The 20367-nt window shown below is 40.8% G+C and overlaps 3 protein-coding genes and 1 long non-coding RNA gene across 6 annotated transcripts; 3 read left to right on the forward strand and 1 right to left on the reverse strand.

Annotated features, from left to right (window-relative positions):
• The first annotated feature begins 1108 nt into the window (after positions 1 to 1108).
• fam83ha (family with sequence similarity 83 member Ha) lies at positions 1109 to 8643 on the forward strand. Of its 2 annotated transcripts, none has more exons than XM_077729540.1 (6): positions 1109 to 1362; positions 2188 to 2636; positions 2718 to 2882; positions 3346 to 3470; positions 3629 to 7277; positions 7340 to 8643. In XM_077729540.1, exons 2-6 carry the CDS (start codon positions 2193 to 2195, stop codon positions 7349 to 7351), a joined length of 4395 nt encoding a protein of 1464 aa, XP_077585666.1. In that variant the 5' UTR covers positions 1109 to 1362; positions 2188 to 2192; the 3' UTR covers positions 7352 to 8643. The 2 variants fall into 2 exon arrangements, with proteins under 2 accessions (XP_077585666.1, XP_077585665.1); XM_077729539.1 differs by having other exon boundaries at positions 2191 to 2636.
• A 237-nt stretch (positions 8644 to 8880) lies between these two features.
• On the forward strand, positions 8881 to 11175 carry LOC144205278 (androgen-dependent TFPI-regulating protein). The gene is made up of 5 exons (XM_077729541.1): positions 8881 to 9199; positions 9610 to 9735; positions 9811 to 9912; positions 10005 to 10120; positions 10385 to 11175. Exons 1-5 carry the CDS (start codon positions 9038 to 9040, stop codon positions 10557 to 10559), a joined length of 681 nt encoding a protein of 226 aa, XP_077585667.1. The 5' UTR covers positions 8881 to 9037; the 3' UTR covers positions 10560 to 11175.
• LOC144205279 (uncharacterized) lies at positions 10203 to 11642 on the reverse strand. Its single transcript, XR_013328043.1, has 4 exons — positions 11414 to 11642; positions 11263 to 11326; positions 11099 to 11136; positions 10203 to 11019 (listed from the first exon to the last, which is right to left on the reverse strand). It is a non-coding gene; the product is annotated as an uncharacterized LOC144205279 (long non-coding RNA).
• A 739-nt stretch (positions 11643 to 12381) lies between these two features.
• Positions 12382 to 20080, forward strand: herc4 (HECT and RLD domain containing E3 ubiquitin protein ligase 4). Of its 2 annotated transcripts, XM_077729877.1 has the most exons (24): positions 12382 to 12675; positions 13279 to 13542; positions 13714 to 13873; positions 13967 to 14043; positions 14120 to 14341; positions 14556 to 14651; positions 14848 to 14974; positions 15048 to 15202; positions 15348 to 15424; positions 15517 to 15641; positions 15724 to 15783; positions 15858 to 15969; positions 16042 to 16231; positions 16303 to 16475; positions 16832 to 16951; positions 17074 to 17172; positions 17246 to 17413; positions 17475 to 17618; positions 17792 to 17958; positions 18030 to 18096; positions 18308 to 18390; positions 18496 to 18679; positions 18759 to 18861; positions 18930 to 20080. In XM_077729877.1, the coding sequence occupies exons 2-24, from the start codon at positions 13317 to 13319 to the stop codon at positions 19136 to 19138; spliced, it is 3144 nt and encodes a 1047-aa protein (XP_077586003.1). In that variant the 5' UTR covers positions 12382 to 12675; positions 13279 to 13316; the 3' UTR covers positions 19139 to 20080. The 2 variants fall into 2 exon arrangements, with proteins under 2 accessions (XP_077586003.1, XP_077586001.1); XM_077729875.1 differs by lacking the exons at positions 12382 to 12675; positions 13279 to 13542; positions 13714 to 13873; ... (1 more) ...; positions 14120 to 14341; positions 14556 to 14651 and having other exon boundaries at positions 14739 to 14974; positions 16832 to 16996.
• The last annotated feature ends 287 nt before the right edge of the window (positions 20081 to 20367 follow it).

A 20367-nucleotide genomic window follows, 5' to 3' on the forward strand; every position in this document is an offset into this window, starting at 1 on the left:
ACCATCAACATTTTTTTCTAATCCTCAAATCATCATAGTCTAATGTAACAACAATCTGAGCGGTTTGAACATTAATTTTAGTCAGTATGCCCCTATGCATAGCTCTTCTGTGTGGTTTGGGTGGTGATTCTACAGAAACAATGGGGGATTGTCTTCAAATCCCCACTTCATCTGATAACTTGCATCACTTCCTTGACTTAGTTACATCATCGTCCATCACAAGGCTTTGCTATTTTAGGATTGGACTTTGGAGCAAACCTCACAGACAATATCAAAACATTTCTCCTTCTACGGTTTAAACAAAACACACAGTCAAGTTCTTACTTTGGATTCCAACTTTCAAGATGTTTAAGTTAAGATGATGCATTGTCATTGGTTTATATGATATTCTGGCAATGGCCATTGTTATGAATGTTTTTAGGACAAGTAAGGGTTTCCATGCTAGTGTCTTATGTTTCATTTTGTACATATACTGCTGTGAATTAGTGGGTTTACGGGAATTGTACAGTTTTAAAAGTGCTTCAATGCCGCCCACTTTGGTGGTTTGATCTTCCCGTCTTGTAAACGAATTGCTTTATACAAAGACATTCATTAGTGTCCGCTAAAGCATCCCATGGAAACGGCCTCTCTTCTCAATTCACTTTATGGGGTAGAAAAAGCACATTGTTTGGATTTTGCTGTGGAACTAACGTACTACTGTCAATGTACAGCCGTTGACGTTTTTGAAACTGCTGTACATACTCCATTTTATTATAATAATGCATTTTAAATAGCTACAAACATTACAAAAAACATTGAAACAGGTATCTCTGTCAATGGTTAACACTCAACAAATTCTAGAGGATAGTATAATATTAATGTTTACATTAAACAGTTACATGTTAACCTTCATATAGTTTTAAGATCTAATTATTCCCTTTTTGTAGTTGTTTCTAAACTACTAGACACATGGCAAATGTCAACATACTTTAAGTCATTCGTCCGATTTTTCCATATGTTTGTGAAGGCATCTTATGTTTATCAGCCGGTTGATCAAAACTAAGAGCAGAGTTCACGAGGCGAGGGAGGGGGAGAAAGAGTGAGAGGGGGAGAGAGAGAAAGGGGGCGGGTCTCGTTTGAATTCACTTCTTCTCCATGTTAGCTCTCAACATTGTCGAAAACATGCCTGGAGCATGACAGCAAACTGGTTTAGCTAGGTAGCCGTGGGGAAAAATAAAGCAACAATGTGTCAGAACACTCTCAACAGGTCCCACTTGTATTAGAGGCACGACTGGAGTCAAGGCGACCGGAAACACTGTGGCAAAAATGGCCCGTTGCGAGTTAAAACGACGGCAATCGTGACGATGACTTGACGTTGGATCGGTAAGTACCGCGCATGTCGCCAAATGTACGTTTTATCTCTAAGTCTATGTATGTGTTATTATCTCGCATGTTGTAATGTGGAACAAATGTGTTAGATTTTTACTTGTTATTTCTGTCATAACACATGGATGACAGTAACTCAAGTTCTGCGCACAGAGCGTTGCGAGCGCCCTAATATTGTTTGTTACTTTGTATTATCTTTTGGATTGGGGGATTTTGACATCTTAACTACTCTTTCGATGGGAAATGTGCTCTTTTTGCGGGGTTTTTCTTGAGTTCGAGAAATGGAGACTTTTTTTTGGTTTTGGGCCAAAGGGAGAAGCCGCACCCATAACTCTTGTCCTGTACGTACTGGAATTTCATCTACCCCTTTCATTCATTTGTTTTTTTAACTCTTTAAATGGCAAGTGGACATTTCTTGCTCATTGTAGATAAACATAATCTCATGAAATGCGCGGACATCATATTATCAGTCAACTATTATTAACATTTAGTAAAGGATGAGTGGCTACAAAATGGGAGGTCCACACATGTGGGTGGACGTCAAGTTGCAGTCATGCAAACCAAATTTAAAATGAATTGAAAAAAAAAATACAATCTGGTTGTGGCCCTCAGTAATACTCTAAAGTTAGTACTATGTAATAAAATAGCATTGATAACAAATGCAATTACGTAATTAGTAATTTGGGCCGAACAGGTCATTTTTAGACTCGGGTGTAAAAAGTAATGAGTGCCTTTATAAAGGGAGATGAGTGATTTTGTTGCATATATGATAAGGCATCTAACGGATTGTGCTTTTTTTGCCCTCGCCATTTCCTCACCCAGCAGTAATGGCACGTCGCTCTCAATGTTCCTCTGCGGGGGATAACCCCATGCACCCCAACCACCTTCCTCCTCATTATCGGGAAGAATACCGTCTGGCAATTGATGCGCTGATTGAGGATAAGCTGGAAGGATATTATGACTTTCTTCTAAAAGCAGATGTGGTGGACTTCCTCTCCACGCAAGAAATTCAGTTCATTCAGAGCTCAGTCCAAGCTCCTCATCAGAGCACCTATCAAGAGCAAACATTTCTCGACAATGTTGGAGACAGCTCCTCGGACACCTACTGGCCTGTGCACTCAGACCTGGATGCTCCCGACCTGGATCTTGGCTGGCCACAAGTGCATATGTTTGGTGTTCCTACAGAGGTGACTACCCTAGTTAACCCCCCTGAGCCTGAAATGCCAAGCATCAAGGAGCAGGCCCGTCGACTCATCAAGAATGCTCAGCAGGTTAGTCTTTATTCTTTTGCTGAGACCAGTCTACTTTGAACCTCAGTGTTTCAAGACCTTTTGCATTTTTTGTCTTCACAGGTGATTGCCATAGTAATGGACATGTTTACTGATGTAGACATCTTTGCCGATATATTAAATGCCGCCATGAGGAACGTCGCCGTCTATATTCTTTTAGACGAGCAAAATGCACATCATTTTATGAACATGGTGTCCAACTGCAGAGTAAATCTTCAGATGTTGCCAGTAAGTCCTTTTAAAAACATTGAAATATTGAAATATATTTGTTAGTCTCTAAGGTACAATAAAACTTATTCTGTAGCAGTCTACTGTAGAGACAGCAAGGGGCATAATTGAGATTGTAAAATTCCTCTAGCAATAGCAAAACAGGAACAAATAAGCTGTAGCATTAGTCATAGTCATGTGTCTGCTCATATCATCTAGTGTAACTGTTTTTTGGGTAAAACATAATGTTGGTTATATCAAGATTCTGGGTTGTTCTTGAAGAAAGTTCTATAAATGGGGACTTTGTCTTGTTGGAATTCAGGGAGGGTTAGCACAAAATCTTCATTTTGGCTACTTTGTAATGTTCTGGTTCTTGCACAGTATTCATTGTTAGTTGTACTACTATACAGAAAGAGGGGGGGGGGATGCAATACCACCACTTTTGCTTTCACTCCAACATAAAACTGTAATATTTCTTTTGCAGTATCTCCGTGTTCGAACTGTGTCCGGCATGACTTATCACTGTCGCTCAGGGAAATCCTTCAAAGGTCAGATGATGGATCGCTTCTTGTTGACAGACTGCAGGGCTGTACTGAGTGGAAACTACAGGTGATGTTCCTAAACTGCTACAGACAGTTACAATAAAAGAAAAGAGGTGTTTATATTAAGATAAGATATGTTGACACATCAATTAGCAAATGCTTTTGCAATTTAACATGAAAGGGAAGAACATTCATTATCTTCTTGGTATTTTCTTTTTTTTATAGCTTCATGTGGTCTTTTGAGAAACTACATCGTTGTATGGCACATCTTTTCCTTGGACAGCTTGTATCGACTTTCGATGAAGAGTTTCGAATCCTGTTTGCTCAGTCTCAGCCAATAATAATAGATGAGCCTGTTCCAATGGAAGACATTGGTCCTTTACACAAGCGGCAATACCCAAGTAAAAGACCTTCCTTTGTGTACAGAGAGCCCAGAAAGTTGGTACCAATGGATATGTCTCATACAGAGGATTGGGCTAAACCACCATTTGATGAGCACCAAGAAACAGACTGGAGAAAGATGCAACTAAAAAGAAATGAACCTTTGCACGGTCCTCCTGATTTGCATAGTCGCTTTCCATCACAGCAGTCAGGACTGGAACAGATAGCTCACTCCAGGTACCAGATGGAAAACCCTCCTTTTAAAAGACACATGTATACTGAAGGTATTCCTAGCAGGTACAGTTACCCATTCCAGACTCAACCCGTAGCAGACTTAGAGCCACCGGGACGACCTTTTCAAAGGGGACAGCAGCAAAATGTGGGGGCAGGTCCCGATAATGAGTATAGGGGAGCTGAGAAATTCTGGTGTCAAAACTATCCATCAACAGATCAGTATTCTGAAGCAGGCTTACCACAAGAAATGGAGCCATTTGATAACTTTGACCTTGTGCATAATTATTTATCATCCACCAGGAACGTGGAGTATGAGCAGGTCTCTTTACAACCCCCAGGAGATTTACCTTTAGGTTTATCTCAGCCTACAATGGATGACAAGCAGTTACTCCAGGAGCCCAACACTGATCGTAGAGACCCCTTGGTAAAGCGGGGTTTAAGGAATTGGAGAATCAACTCTTACCTCAGTGCATACGATAATCCAGGAGATGAAGGCCTGCCATCAATGGCACCTCAGACGTCAGATCCGTTTGAGGATCCCTCCAACCCTGTACAGCCAACAGTAGCGATCATAGATACATCCATTCCAAAAATTCCAAATGTCAGAGAGTTTAAGATTCCCGCCGTTCCTAGAGTAAGTCAGTTGCCGAGTTATGCCAAAGCATTTGTGATGGAAACAGAACAGTCAAATAAATTGCCAGAAGAAAATACACCTATGCCAGCCGACACCAAAACGACACCAACACCCTCTGAATCATCATCGACAACAGAAGGGGAGAAATCCGAAGAGTCAGAACAGAAGGAATCTATAACTGCTGTTCGAAAGGACGAGTCCTTTAGGAGAAAATACAATGCAGCGATGCCTAGAAGTTCAAGGTTAAGATCATCGCTGATATTTAACTCTTTAGACCAACTAGCAGGTCAACCGCAAGAGGAAGAAAGTGACAAAAATGAGAGTGAGCAGACAAAACGCCCTCTGGCTTCTCAGTTTGCACAAAGAAGATCCGGTGCTAGAGACTCTTTTGCCTGGACTCGTTACTTAAAGTCGTCTACGTTTGATAACTCTGCACAGGAAGGTACCAACAAACCAGAAGATAAAGATCCATCAAAGGAAGAATCAAAGAGTTCCTCAGAAAATCTCCAGATCCAAGAACCGTTGAAAGTGCCAGATATTAAACAGGGGAAAAAATCGCCATCTAGATTGAAGCGGTCAGAATCTGATCTGACCAAAACCGATCTACTCCCTAAGTCTTTGGTTAACAATCCATTGGCGGTAGACATGAATGATCCTGATAAGAGATTGATGTTTTTCAAAGAGCTGGCAGCAAAACGCAAAGCTGCGAAGGCTGCAGAGGCTGAAAAGGCGAATGAAAAAGCTCCAATGAAAATACCAACTGATCCTGACGTTGGAACTGAGGGCACTGCGCCCAATGATGGAAGGAAAAGTGATACATCATCCCCAATGTTAATCTCATTATCATCAAGTGCTACTACTAAGGATTCAAGTCAAACAAAATCCTCCGAAACACATGTTGATGTCAGTGATGAGGCAAACAATCAAAAGGTCCAGGTCAGTAATCTAACGGTTTTCTCCCAGAGATCAAAAACTGAACAACCTAAAGTCTCAACTGATTTAGATAGAGTGGAATCGGAGAAGATGCAAATCGCAGCATCTTTATCTGTTTCTGCAGAAACAGAATCACTACTGTGTGATTCAGAAGACCCAGAGCTTCACAAACCAGCCCTGAGTGAGTGTAGCTCTGGTCAAAAACCCACTGTAACAAAAGCAACACATGCTAATCTTCCATTGCTTGAACATTGTGTTGAAGTAAATGTCACACCAGTTCTTAGATCTACCTCTAATGAGACTACTTTAGGTACTCTTAATACGGGAGTTTCAGCCTCATCCTCTGCATCTAACATTGTCACTCCTAACATCCAAACTCCAGACTCATTGCAGTTCAAGACAATAACGTCACAACCTGATGCAAAGAACTCTAACTCTGAACCCCCGCTATCCATTTCTAGTCCACAAACTACATCCAGTCCTCAGGATTCTAACATAAACTCTACTAGCATAGAGCAAAGATCTTCTGTTTCAGGTTCAACAGTGACTGATATTAGTCCTTCCTGCAACTCTGCTAATCACAACTCTGCCGTTTTCCATGAAAGTAGTACACCTAGTTCAGAGCCTTCCACTTTATCACCTACTTTTATGAAAAACAATGAATCCAAAACCCACCTGGCACTAGTAAACACCTCGGGAACTTCTCCAGTTCTAGATGAGTCCAGTGGGTCACCTGTCATTCCTTCAACCCTCACACTTGACAAAGGTGACTTCCAAACTCAGAGCCTTGGCTCTTTGTCACCTGAATCCAATAGATTTTTGTTGCAAAGTCATTCTGAGTCAGACCAAAAAGAAATTCCTACACCAACTCTCAAAGACTCCCCACAAAGAGAAGTACATTTCCCCTTTGAATCTATCTCAGCAGGATCTTCCACTCCTGCTCTTATAGATTTAGTTCCCTCTGTTTTGCCTTCCCAAACCGAAGAAACAGAAGCTATCCCAACTCCATCGAGTGGGCCCTCCAATGCAGACTCTTTAACCAATGAGAGTCCAAGTCATATAGACCAAATCACAATGCACTCTACCTCAATTTTGACATCTGCTACAGACGAGTTTGTTCTGAGCAACAAAAAGCTCAACTCGGACCATTCTGAACCCTCCCCAACGTTAGCCGTACCACTTGTTAGCAAAAGTTTAGACCCTGAAAATGTTGATTCTAAATTGCCCAAACCTTGTGACAATAAAACTGAGGGCAGTGAAACAACAAGTACAGTTTATAAGACTGCAACACAGTCTGTCTGCAGCGAAGGAATAAACGAACCAGCGGTGCAAAATACATGTTCAGGGCTTATGGCAGAGGAATCGCAGCAACCAAAGCAGCCAAAGTTAAGTCAGTCTGCTTACCATTCGTCCACCGCGGGTGTCCTCTCGAGCAGCAACCTTCGAGATGATACAAAACTGATGTTGGGAAAGATTTCCGCAAAAAGCCAAATCAGGAACGAGGCCGCAAAACAGTCCCCCGTCACGGATGACGAGAAGGAAGACGAAGCCGATAAAAAGGCCAACCGGGAAAAGGAACGAGAGATTGAGTCTCTAAGCGGCAGGTTGCCAAAGCCGCCTCAGGACCGTGACAAGCTCCTAGAGAAACTCCAAAGCATGAGGAAGGAGAGAAAAGTTTACAGTCGGTTTGATGTAAGTTTATTCTCGCACATTGTTGCTCCCTGCTGTCATGACACCTTTTTGCTTTCTTGCAGATGACTCCTTAACTGGGATTGAGAGAAAGCTGAGAGAAAAGTTTGGAGACTGAAGTAGTGCAGAGACTCAACATGCTGACTAAGACATTTACATGATCAGTAAGGACCAATAGGGTAGGACTTGTATTTGTCAAACAAGAGTGCGTTTATGGGTAACTGACTGTGCACTTGTATGTGATAACATGTTTTCATGACACCGAAGGGTAAAGTGCAATTTGTTACAAGTGATTTTTGACGTGCCTTGTCTACAGTGGCATCCACAATATACATGCAATACAGTTGCTGATGGATCTGAAAAAAATGCGACAGCTTTGGCTTTTTTTTTTATTAGAATAGTGATCACACACAATAGACTAGTGTTTTTTACTAAACAATGGTTCAACTTCAGCGTTCTCAAAATGTCAATTTTTATTGTGAGTGGCTATCCTGAGTGCAGAAAGAAAACTTGTTGTAAAGTTTTTTTCTGCCATCTAGTGTTTTTTATTGCAACCGCTGCCCCAGTCTACATTCTTTTCATAACTTTTGAGTAATCTGAGATGCTGACACGTTGGTGGTTCCTCGGAAGTGCGGTAGAATTCCACGCAAATGTTTCACTCGCATATTTTAGACATATTCTTGCTGTTATGTAAATGCATTTAACGTTGAACAAGACCATTCATGTCCAGGCCTTGTTTCCCCCAGAAAAACTTGCGATTTTGAATTTAAAAATTTAAATTGTAGTACCACTCCAGAGTGTTTGCTTTCACATAGAAATATTAGAACAGGTATTTCATCTAATACAATGAATCCCAGATGGAAACACGAGGACTGTTGCATTTCCAACATAACGTATGTTGGAAAAAAAAGAGATAGAAATGTTCTCTTATTGTTGTTTATAAGCTTACTTTGATATAATAATGAAGGTATTCATTAGTAGATAACTTTTTGAGAAACCAATACAAAGGAAAAGTTACATTAAAAAAAGGACTCCGTGATATTGTTTTATGCCAAACTTTGCCTGACAACTTTGTCACATTTTGGGTGCGTTTGTACATTTTTTTACCGTAACAGTAAAAATACATTTTTCTTAAAGGACCTCAATTCCTGATCATGTACAATTCTGAAGTTCATGTAGGAGGTAAAGTGACTTCATGTTATTTGTATACTGGAGGAACTGAGCTTTTATTCCTCTGTCTTCTTCTGCAATTGTGCTTTTACCTGCAAAAGCTACACATTGACAAAAACAATGTAGTTATTTTTCCAAATACGTTAGTGCATGGCTGGTCTTCCAGTCCAATTAATGCAAATAAAGTGCCTTCAAAATGTTTGGATTTCTGCCCTCCGTTTTATTTTACAAAATTACGCGGTGGGCCAGGTTTGGCCCCCGGACCGCCTCTTTGACACATTTGGATTAAACAGTTTTTTAACCAGATATTTAACCTTAAACTGTGCTTACATCAGACCGCTCTTGCAAAACCCTTTGAAAGCCATTAAGCTTACAGAGAGTGAACTAGCCATCAAGTCACATGCTTGAAAACCCTAGTTATGAAATACACGCTACTCTGCAAAGTGTACTACTGTACTTCATTGTGAACAGTGGGGCTCTTGTGTTTGCATTGAGTAGCACATTTAGCCTAATCTTTTTAGTTTTCACGCTACAGCCTGGGATTTGTGTCCGCTGTGACTTTATACAAAGACTGTTCAGTGGAAATCAGTCAAATGAAGAACAAAATGACTTCAAGGAAGGGACTTTACCACATCACTGTATTTAGTTGGTATGCTTTTGTTGTGATGACTCTGGCTGCTAAGGATGGAGAAGAATTGCCACCTGGGATCTTTGTGTATGGGGGACCTTGGAAATACCTCACGTTTTTGAACTTAGTAAGTACCATTTTGTAGCAATTGTGCCTGTAGTAAGGACATAGTTCTGTTTCTGTGTTTTTCTTTTCTCGGGTCAAACACTAGAATCAGATAACTTTGTGTATAGTATTTTTTTAAGATTGGCTGATGTAATAAGATACTGTTATGTTTAATGTTTTTTTTTTGGTCATTATTTTTCAAATGAAGGTTGGTCAGTTGATGTATGGACTTTTTTTTTACCCAAGATTGGCTGATACCTGTCAAGTTAATAGGATATCTGGAGATGTATGTATTTATCTTTGTCAATTTTAATTTCGCACCATCTAGTGGCCAGCGTTACAAGAGAAGAAAAAAAGAATTGCTGTTGCTTTCACAATGACAATGCTTTAAAAAGGCATTATCCTTTGAAAATCCATTTCTTTTTGTTACAGTTACTCCAAATGGTGTTCTTTGGACTGGCTGCACTTGATGATCTTCATCTTGGAAAAAGCTTGGAAGGCACATTGAAGAGATGCACAGATCTAATTTTCTCCGTCTTTGCCTTCCCAGTGGGCATGGTGAGAAGTCTATACTTTGAACATTTTTGGAAAAACCACATAACCCAAAAATGTTGACATGAAGTCTTGTTTTAGTTTGTCGTTCTTCTTTTTTGGACTATCTTTGCCTATGACAGAGAGTTAGTTTACCCGGCAACACTTGACGCCTTCCTACCTCCTTGGATAAACCATGCTATGGTAAGGACATTTTAACATGTTATATGGATTGATTTCTATATTTAAAAATAATAATACTACTAATAATATTTTTTAATTACTTTTCCTCTTAGCACACATGCGTCCTTCCTTTGTTACTGGGAGAATTTCTGGTGCAGCCGCATGCCTACCCACGTACAAAGAATGCAGTTGTCACACTGGGAGTGGTGGGTGTGGGATATCTTTTTTGGTAAGTCACATGTTTGCCTATTTAAATTGAAATTAAGTGTTGAATTTTTTTGTTTGTTGTTCCTGATTAATCCATGAAGATAGACATTAAATTAGTTTATTACTATTAGACAGACGGATTGCAGGGACCAATCAAACATAATAATTTTCATAGTTGGCAGCTGTCCTGGAGAAGCCTTAATGGCTATGTTGCAGCCTGTTAAAAAGAAATAGTTGACACCTCTGAAAAATGATACTGAAACTATTTTTCTTCTACATTCGACAGGATTATCTGGGTGTATCTCTCAGCAGGGATTTGGGTGTATCCCCTCCTTGGCCATTTCAGTGCAGTTGGACTGCTTTGCTTCTTTTGTTTTAACATGTCTGTAGTGACCCTGCTTTACCTTCTTGGATGCAAACTCAACAGTCTCGTGTGGAAATCCCCACTTTATGTACACTAAGAGCGGAAAATTTCAACAGAGCTCTGCTTACTCCAAGTCAGCTCCTGCCTTTTGTTTCAAGGGCAAACAACCACATTCTTTTCCAATGCAACATGTTGCGTAATGTTCAAAGATCATTATCTTGGCAACTCTTACGCTTTCATTCAATGGACTTGATATTGAGATGATATTATCAGTTCAATCTCAGTGTAAGACAGTTCATGGTGAAACACGTTGGCTCGCGTAGAGCGAAATTCCGGTGATTCTAATGTAGTATCCAATGTAGTCAGCATTCTGTCAATGGCTTCTCCAACAGCTCTGTCTTTTGTTGTTGTTTAAAAAGTCTTCATTTCTATCCGTCTCATCCCCCTCGGAGGTCTCGGTAGCCTTTAAGGTGGTGCAGGTAGTTTGGATCTGCATCCACCAGTCCAACGGAAAGGATCTTGGCCAATAAATGCACATCTCCTTCACTCAAATCTTTCTGTTCACACACAAAAACATCAATTTTTTAAAGCAATTCTTGCAGTATGAGAACCGAGAGCTTTTTTGCCATTACTGACCTTGCTGCCGTTGGATTCTGGTAGCTGTGATTTAGGAGGTTTACTTCCCTGTTAAACATAATAATAATAAAACATAAGCAAAGGAAAACTTTTACTTGGAAGAATTTGTTATGCTCATGTCTGTTCACGCTCAATTCAAAATAAAACACAAGGGTTGTTGTTAGGTTTACTTGCCTCGGCAAGTCCATTGGAGAAGCACATGATGATGACTAGAAGGCCAGCAACTATCTGTTTGGGTTTAAACAGAAATGCTGCAGTCAATAGTATAATTTAAAAAAAAAGGTAGATAGCAGTGGGTAAAATGGTTTTACTTACCCCAAGCAAATACAGCATTTCTCTTCTCTGTCTTGTGCTAAAATGTCAAGGAACCAAGACGTGTCACCTGCTTTTAGTGGAAACGGTTGAGATTGAACCTGCCCAACAGGATACACAACATTTTCATTTCCTACACCTACGACAAAAATCAAAGCGCTCAGACGTAAGCAACTGCGTCAAGTTGGGTGTTGCATTGAAGTAGTAATTGTTTCTATTGTCAACATAATACGGGAGCAGTCAAGTACATTGCAAAAAGGGGAGTGACCAATTATTTTACATTTTTACACACATCTGGTTATATAATGTTGATTTCATTTTTTTCCTTTAAATTTTGCCTTCCATTTAAAATATTTCAAAGATTGGCATTAACTTTAGATGTTTGCATTTGTGCTTTCACCCTAATGATGAAAATACAATAATATACTTATAACTGAGACCTGGCCTCATACTTATGGCCTGAATTAATTCAAAATAAGATAAGATGTTCATGTATGTGGACACTTGGTATTTATGATTGGTGAGACTTATCCAAGGCTCTTTGTGGACAAAATAGTATTGCTTGAAAATAAATTAAGTGAATTAATACAAATTGCATGAATGAAAATTGCAAAAATTCTACCATTTTTCTTAGATTATTTTATAAACGTGCATGTTAAACCAACACTAAACTCGTTGACTTTTCAAATTCGTTATCGCATATCTGTGTTCCCGATTTTTCAAATGAAGTACATTCATAAAATCACATATCTTTCAAGAACGTGTCTAAAAATATTACTCTGACACAGTGGAAGTCCCTGGACCGATCATGCGCTTGCGCACCTCATCCAAACTAGACTATTCCGGACGATTCGCGACACTTCGTACTCGTCGTGATGTAAAGATTACGTCAGTAGCGGAACTACCGCGAATTTGCCTTCAAATTAAAGGTAGGCACGTTTGCTCCTGGCTATACGAGCTGCAACAAAAACTACACTGTGCATGCATAGACGAAGTCGAGGTGTTTTCCTAAACTTTTTCACATCGACTAGAAGAGCATTGCTTAACTAACACTCATGCGTCTGGCCGCTGCAGACCTCCAAATGATGACTTTTATTTGCAAAGTATATTCTACAATTGTGGTTGGTGAATATGGCCAACTTTACGCGTAGTACCCCCCCAGCAAGCCCATAACAGCAGTTGTTGACAGAAAGGCTATGTGGAGTGAATCAACGTGACTTTGACAACGGATCTCAACAATAGCGTCATTAGCGGTGTGTGCATTGGTAAGATTTACCGTGTGCTACTTTAAAAATGCCGATCTTAGTGTTCTTTCGGGGTCACGCTTACTCTTAAAAACGCCTGTGTTAAAAGACAGCAACCATGGTGTGTACCCAAGAAAACGTGAGTGAGTTACGGCGCATCAGTGTATTTTTCCATTTTAAATATTGGCTGGAAAGTTCAGGAGGTACTACTCTTTTCGAAGGCTAAACCGTATATATCGCCGTCGGGCTTTATATCAAAGTAAGACAGCGAAAAGAGTGCGCTAGCTAATAGCCTAATAGCCAAGTGTTGTATAGGGATCTATAGCGGTATCTATAATAAACACGCCTGACTTAGTTGTCAAGCACTACATAGTAATTAGTTGATAACAAGCTCGTTGCTTTGGGCGAGGCCAGCATTGGCTTTGGCTTTAATTTGGAATGGGAAACGGAAATGGTATTGTACCTGTGGCTCGTTTGACGGTAGTAATTCCTAAGGTGGCCCCTTTAATCTGTTTACAATGGATAGCCTTGAGCGATCGCGCATCTATGTTGTTTCTGGGGCTTATTTATGTATGTGTTTTTAACTCAAATACTGTCACCATTTGTCTCCCTTTCTGCACATAGGATCCTGCTGGCTTCTTTAGCCACAAGGAAGGATCACCATGCTGTGTTGGGGCAATGCCTCCTATGGCCAGCTCGGTTTGGGAGGCATTGATGAAGAGATAGTGGTGGAACCCAGGAGGTGTGACTTCTTCCATGGGAAGCGAGTGCGCGATGTGGGATGCGGACGCAAGCACACGGCCTTTCTGCTGGTGGACGGCACCGTCTACACGTGTGGATGCAATGATCTAGGTCAGCTGGGCCACGAGAAGTCCCGGAAGAAACCAGGTTGGTGTTTGCCTTCAGCCTCATGGACCTTACTTCCATGGCGTTCCCAAAACTGACTGTGAATGACATGTTTCTCCCACCTGTTTCACTGTCACCCACCTACCAACACGTGGATAGATGTGTTTTTGAAATATGTCATTGGGTAAATGTTTTATTTTGGTCCTCCATTAGAGCAGGTGGTGGCATTGGATGCTCAGATCATTGTAGCGGTGTCTTGTGGAGAGTCGCATACGCTTGCCTTGAATGACAGCGGGCAGGTTTTCTCATGGGGCCTTGGCTCGGATGGCCAGTTGGGCTTAAACAACTTTGAAGAATGTTTTCGTGTGCCTAGGTACTTTTTCACTCTCACAATAAGCTCTAGAAATGATAAAAAAAAAAGCATGAATGAAAAGCATTTCTACCCTTTCTGTCCTAAAAACGTTAGAAACATCAAGACTTTGACTGATTTTCAAATAACTCAGGTAGCCTGTGGGTACTGGCACTCACTCGCACTTTCAAAAGGTAAGACTTGTCTTATTTACACGCACAGTTAGAGCAACCGCTGTCTTTCTGATTATGCTTAACTGGTTCACCGCAGGGAGCCAAGTTTTCTCCTGGGGTCAAAATCGATACGGACAACTCGGCCTTGGAGTAAATGGACAAAGCATTTGTACGCCCCAAATTGTACAGTCTCTGCAGGGCATTCCTTTTGCTCAAATAGCCGCAGGAGGTGCCCACAGCTTTGCCCTCACTCTCTCGGGAGCAGTGTTCGGTTGGGGCCGGAACAAGTTTGGTCAGCTTGGTCTCAATGACAGCAATGGTGAGGAGATGGTTGGATAATGTATTTCTGCCATTTAAAAATGTGAAAACTGCAATTTTGCCTGTTTGGGAGATATTGGCTATTATTTACATTTGTTATATGTTGGTTACGATGCTTGGGTTAAGATGTAATGGACCCCCTTAATGGATTGTGGCATCTGTATTTGTTATTGCATGTTTATGCATGTTAATCTGTTTTTATTTTGTTTCCCCAGACCGATCATTTCCAGCCCTGCTAAAGTCGCTCAGATCGCAGAGAGTTATTTTTGTCTCCTGTGGAGAAGATCACACAGCAGCCCTGACCAAGTTAAGTTCACTTAAATTCATCACCACATGTTATGAGTTATGAGAATACACATCTAATGTGACTGAAATAAACTGACAGTCGCTCTTGTAACTTGACAAAAAGAACAAATCTGCTATTTTTGACTATTTGTGTCAAGCTAATGTGATGGATGTATTCTTCACCAAAAATTTGAGAGCTGCTGTTACCAATTCTACAGGAAGGGGGCGTCTTTACATTCGGAGCAGGAGGATACGGTCAGCTCGGGCATAACTCTACAAATCAAGAAATCAATCCAAGAAAGGTGTTTGAACTCATGGGAAACATTGTCACACAAATTGCATGTGGAAGGTCAGTGCGCTCTCCCAGTTGGACGTCACATGTTTTTTCCCAACTTTTTCAAACAACACTTTTGTGTTTAAAGACAGCACACGTTGGCTTTCACCCCCTCTTGCGGAAAGATGGACTCGTTTGGCCTGGGCGGGAATGGACAACTTGGTACGCGGTCCAGCTGTAATCGAAAAAGCCCCGGTCCCGTTAAGGGTCCCTGGATACAGTCTGCTGATTCAGATGATGCAGGTATCTTCATTTAATAAAGTTTTTTTTCCCCATCCTGCACAAGTTACACCTGTGTCTAAATCAAAGGCCCAGCATAATTATTAAGAAAAGTGTGATTCATAATCTGGAGGAAAAAAACATTTATTAACCGTTCCCACCTTTCCAGTCATAGATCAGAACTGTTGTATCAAGAGGATTTATGCAGGAGGAGACCAAAGCTTTGCTCATTATTGTGCTACCAATGTAAGTTTTTTTAATTTTTTTTTAAGTTAAAACTAGGGTGACTTGAATTGTGCAGTGGTGCAAAAGCTTTACTTTTGGTTGTGTTTTCACAGAGCCTACACAACTCTGATAATATGGCCACATCGGAAAACCAGCGAAGAGTTTGTACCTTGAATGAGGAAACTATACAAAAATGGCTGAATCACACACCAGGAAGACTTCCGCTAGAAATTTCCAGGTGAAGTCTTCTCCTAAATTTGACACGGCTCGGTCATTTAAAAAAAGTTGTGCTAATGGTTTCCCTGTTGCGATACCTATAGTGAGATTGACTTGGTGTTCTCAACTGCAAGCTGCCTAAACGGATCCTTCCTTTCCATGAGGTTAGTCACACACTTATATAGTCTATGTTCACCTTCCTAACAAGTCTGGATCAACTATCTACCTCTGTCACCAGCCATCCAGATCACTACAGTACCAGCAGTAAATGTTCAGGGACCGATATGAACATGGCCCGTCTCCTATTTCATAGACTGATTACACCGGACTATCCTGAGATTGCCCAACAGGTGATTCACGGCCGAATCAACAACGTGCAATCTCAGTAAAACGGACTTGTATACTTTCTTCCTTGCTGTCAGATTGCTGCCAGTTTGGAGAAGAATCTCATTCCCAGACTAAGCAACTCCCCTCCAGACATCGAAGCACTGAGACTCTACCTCACCCTTCCCGAATGTCCTCTTTTCGGTGATCCCAACAATTTTGTCACCATCGCCATCCCGTTTGCCAAATCGCTCCTCGGCCTCAAAGAAGCTGCGCTTAAGGTGCTAGGTAGGTCAAGGCAACAAACTCCAATTTAAAATGTTTTTGCAGCAAGTAAATGATTGCTTTGTTTACTTCAGGCAACTGGTGGTCCACATTTGAGCACCAAGTCTTCCAGCGGCTGGTGGAGTTGTACAAAGAAGTGGTGGTTTACTTACTGCAGATGCACAAAGTGGGAATACCATCCACGGAGCAAAGAATTTTCACTTGTTTTTTGGACACGTCACTCAGACTTTTGGAGATCCTCCACATGGTAAGGGGCCTTTTTTTAACTCATTCAGGACCACAGACAGTTCCCTTCGTTTAAATCCATTTGAACTGGGACGGTGGGAATTGAGTGTATATTTTTAGGATTTTCTTTTTTTTCTACCCGCCCTCCTTTTAATGCTCTGTTTTACTCCTTGTTATTAATACTTCAAATACCTGTATATTGCTCTATATATATTTGTCATGGTGCTAAAAATCATGAATTGTATCGTAATATATATTCCATTGATGCTAAGAAAAGATTCACTAGCAGATCATGTTGCAAGCTTGATCATCAAAATAATATGGGTAGGTACCTCTACATCCAAATGTTGAAAGGAGCAAATTCTCCTTTCACTTCAGGTAAATGAAAGAGCTGGTCACATCATCCAATATGACAAATTCTACATTCACGAGTTGGATGATTTGATAGACATCAGAAACGACTACATCACATGGATTCAGAGACAAATGTACCCAGTGGTAAGCATTTTCTCCTGCTTAAACTACATCGGGAGAAAGAAACAGGCAATCCATTTCAATCTTTTCCACTGATTTCTTGTCCAATTGCACTCACTGAGTGATGCATGTCTCTGTGTCCTCAGGGTCACGATGGTGTGGTGACCATGTGCAGATATCCTTTTGTATTCGATGCGCCTGCAAAGACGACTCTTCTACAGACCGATGCCGTTTTACAAATGCAGGTAAGGCAAATGAGCGCTGACGGTGCTAAAGCGCTAAAGACTCTTTTAAAAACACTATTTTCTGGAACCATAGATGGCCGTGGATCAGGCTCAAATGCAAAATTTAAGCTCCATGTTCATGCCTGCCGTGGAATCCGTAAATCCCTGCCTTATCCTTATTGTCCGGAGAGAAAATATAGTTGGAGACACCATGGAAGTTCTCAGGAAGTCCAAAAATGTTGACTACAAGAAGCCACTCAAGGTTGTTTTAATAATACCTCTGTAATTGTGAGATGAGTCTGAATTGTTTTTTTTCTTTGAAGGTTATCTTTGTAGGAGAAGAGGCAGTGGATGCTGGGGGTGTGAGAAAGGAATTCTTTCTCCTTATCATGAAGGAGCTACTAGATCCAAAATATGGGATGTTCCGATACCACGAGGAGTCCAGGCTTCTCTGGTTTTCCAGCAAGGTTAGCGTTGGAATAATGGCATTTAAATGGAATAGCATAGCTATGGCTAGCAGTAATAACACAAGCATACTAATTTTAAGACATTACACATTCTCCTGTGTATATAATAGGCATGTCAGCCACGCTTGACCAACTCTTAAACCGCTATCACAGTCAGTGAATTTTCCTTCCAGACTTTCGAGGACATTGATTTGTTTAACCTCATCGGAGTCATATGCGGTCTCGCCATTTACAACCTCACCATTGTGGAGCTTAATTTCCCAGTGGCTCTGTACAAGAAGCTTTTAAAAAGAAATCCCATGTTAGATGACCTGAAGGAGCTCATGCCAGATGTGGGAAGGTAAGATTCAATTTAGCATACAATCATGTCCATTTCCACTTCATTACAATATTTTTTTTGCTTTAAACAAGGAGTCTTCAATTGTTGTTGGACTATGCTGAAGATGATCTTGAGGAAACATTCTGCTTAAACTTCACAGTAAGTGTAAATGTGATTGCGGAGTGCCCATAAGGTGAATTAATGGAGGTTTTGATGGCACCATAAGGTTGGCAAGGGCCACTTTTTAGCATGTTATCCGTCTGCACGGCCCAAAACGAATTAGACGATAGTAGCCAATCGGGACCACTGAAGCTTTAGAGGAACCATCTAGGATAATCAATTCAAATAAGGCATTCTTTGCTCTTTTCAGATCACAGAGGAAAACTACGGCGCCACTGAGGTGTTGGAACTCATACCCAATGGTGAAAACATCAATGTCAATAAATCAAACAGGTAACCAACTTATTTTAGTATTGTGAAATGTTCTGATAAAATACTTGGGATCAATTACCTCTATTCACATCCAATACTGTAAAAAAAAAAAAATTCTCTGTCCAGGCAAGACTTTGTCAACGCATACGTCGACTACTCATTCAACACGTCGGTCGCCCCACTGTTCGAGTGCTTTTATGCAGGCTTCCACAAGGTTTGTGGAGGCAAAGTTCTCGAGTTGTTCCAGCCCAATGAACTGCAAGCCATGGTGATTGGCAACACCAACTATGACTGGACTGAACTTGAAAAGGTTTTGCATTATCAATCTTTAATTTCCAACCACATCAACAACTATACCAAGTTCCTTTATCCTTCTCTCTTTTCTCCAGAGCACCGAATACAAAGGGGAGTACTGGGCAGACCACCCTACTGTCAAACTCTTCTGGGAAGTCTTCCACAAGCTTCCTCTAGAGAAGAAGAAAGAGTTCCTCTGTAAGTGTTTGCCTCTCCCGTCGAGATGAAATAGGCTAACAATTAAATGATGTCAATTTTCTCGTCAGTGTTCCTCACAGGAAGTGACCGCATACCCATCTTGGGCATGAAAAGCCTTAAACTTGTGATCCAACCAACCAGCGGTGGAGAACATTACTTGCCCGTGGCTCACACGTGCTTCAATCTGTTGGACCTTCCCAAATACACCAGTGTACAAACACTGCACCAGAAGCTACTTCAAGCTATCGATCATAACCAAGGCTTCAATCTAGCGTGATGGCCACTCTGAAAGGTCCGGATGGATGATAGTCTTCGGACTGTCCACGGCCAGGCATATTCCCAAACATTTTGCTTTGCGGACTGTACGTAATTGTAGGAACAAAGCACTGCCGCGAAAAAAAAGGTCAATAATACTTTGCTATCCACTTTTTGTTTTACTTGGAATTTTTCTTCAGCTTTTTACAAAGCTCTCACAGTATTTTGCTAAGTAAAACACACAGCAGAAGCAAGCTCGAAATGAGTTATTGCGCTTTTCTGCTTTCATTGTGGAGACATGGCGAGTACAAAGAGCAAAGAAACGTTATTAGGAGACTTGCATACAATCACGTGCAATATATAATTGGATGGAGCACTACCTTTCTGACATTTGACGACTTTTAAACGACAGCGATTAAAACACAGACTCTGAAGTGAGCAGATTTGAAAGAACACATGGGAGTGTGGTCTGGAGTAAATCATGGTTGTTTCTTTTGTAAATGAACTCACAAGTTTACAGGAGTAAACAACCTGCCCCATTATGCATGAAGCGTGTGTAATAGAACGTGTGTTTTACATACATGCCGTTGTATGTAAATTGATGCGGAGCCAAATTAAACATTTGCTTGGAGTGCTTGATTGAGGAGATTAAAATGCTCAAATAAATCTATTCTGGTCATTGTTGGGCGATCTTTACAACACAAATTTTAGTTTTTTTAATATTGGGCAAAGTTAACAGTATACTAGACAACAAATAGTGACGCTGCTGTACTCTAAACAGGTGGCATGATGTCATACAATGGCCACACCCATAAATAGTGGATAGTAGTACTTGTGGATAATGACTTTAGCCTTCGCACCGAATCCTGGGGGAAAAAAGTAGCAAACCAAGTGGCAGGGTGGGGAAAAAATGTGACAAAAAGGAACTGGTCGTGCAATAAAAGTATTGAACTGAACCACAGCAGACACATGCATTTCAAGTGCTTTATTTGTATTTTGGACAACACTTGCAGGCATTTGTGCAAAATTCAAGCATGTGGCAAACCTTGAAAATGCATCATGAAAATCTAACTGCTTGCATAGATTTCAGGGCCCGTACGAACCCAAGATAAATACACATTTTATCAGATTTCTTAAATTTTCTGGCATTCTGTCTGATATCAAAATTGAATTAAAACACTAACCTACCCCAAGAGTGCAACAAAAGTACCACATTGGGAAGTACTTAAAACAAATTGAAAGATGTTGACA

This window comes from Stigmatopora nigra, chromosome 12 (assembly GCF_051989575.1).
Source record: "Stigmatopora nigra isolate UIUO_SnigA chromosome 12, RoL_Snig_1.1, whole genome shotgun sequence".
Taxonomy (NCBI): Eukaryota; Metazoa; Chordata; class Actinopteri; order Syngnathiformes; family Syngnathidae; genus Stigmatopora; species Stigmatopora nigra.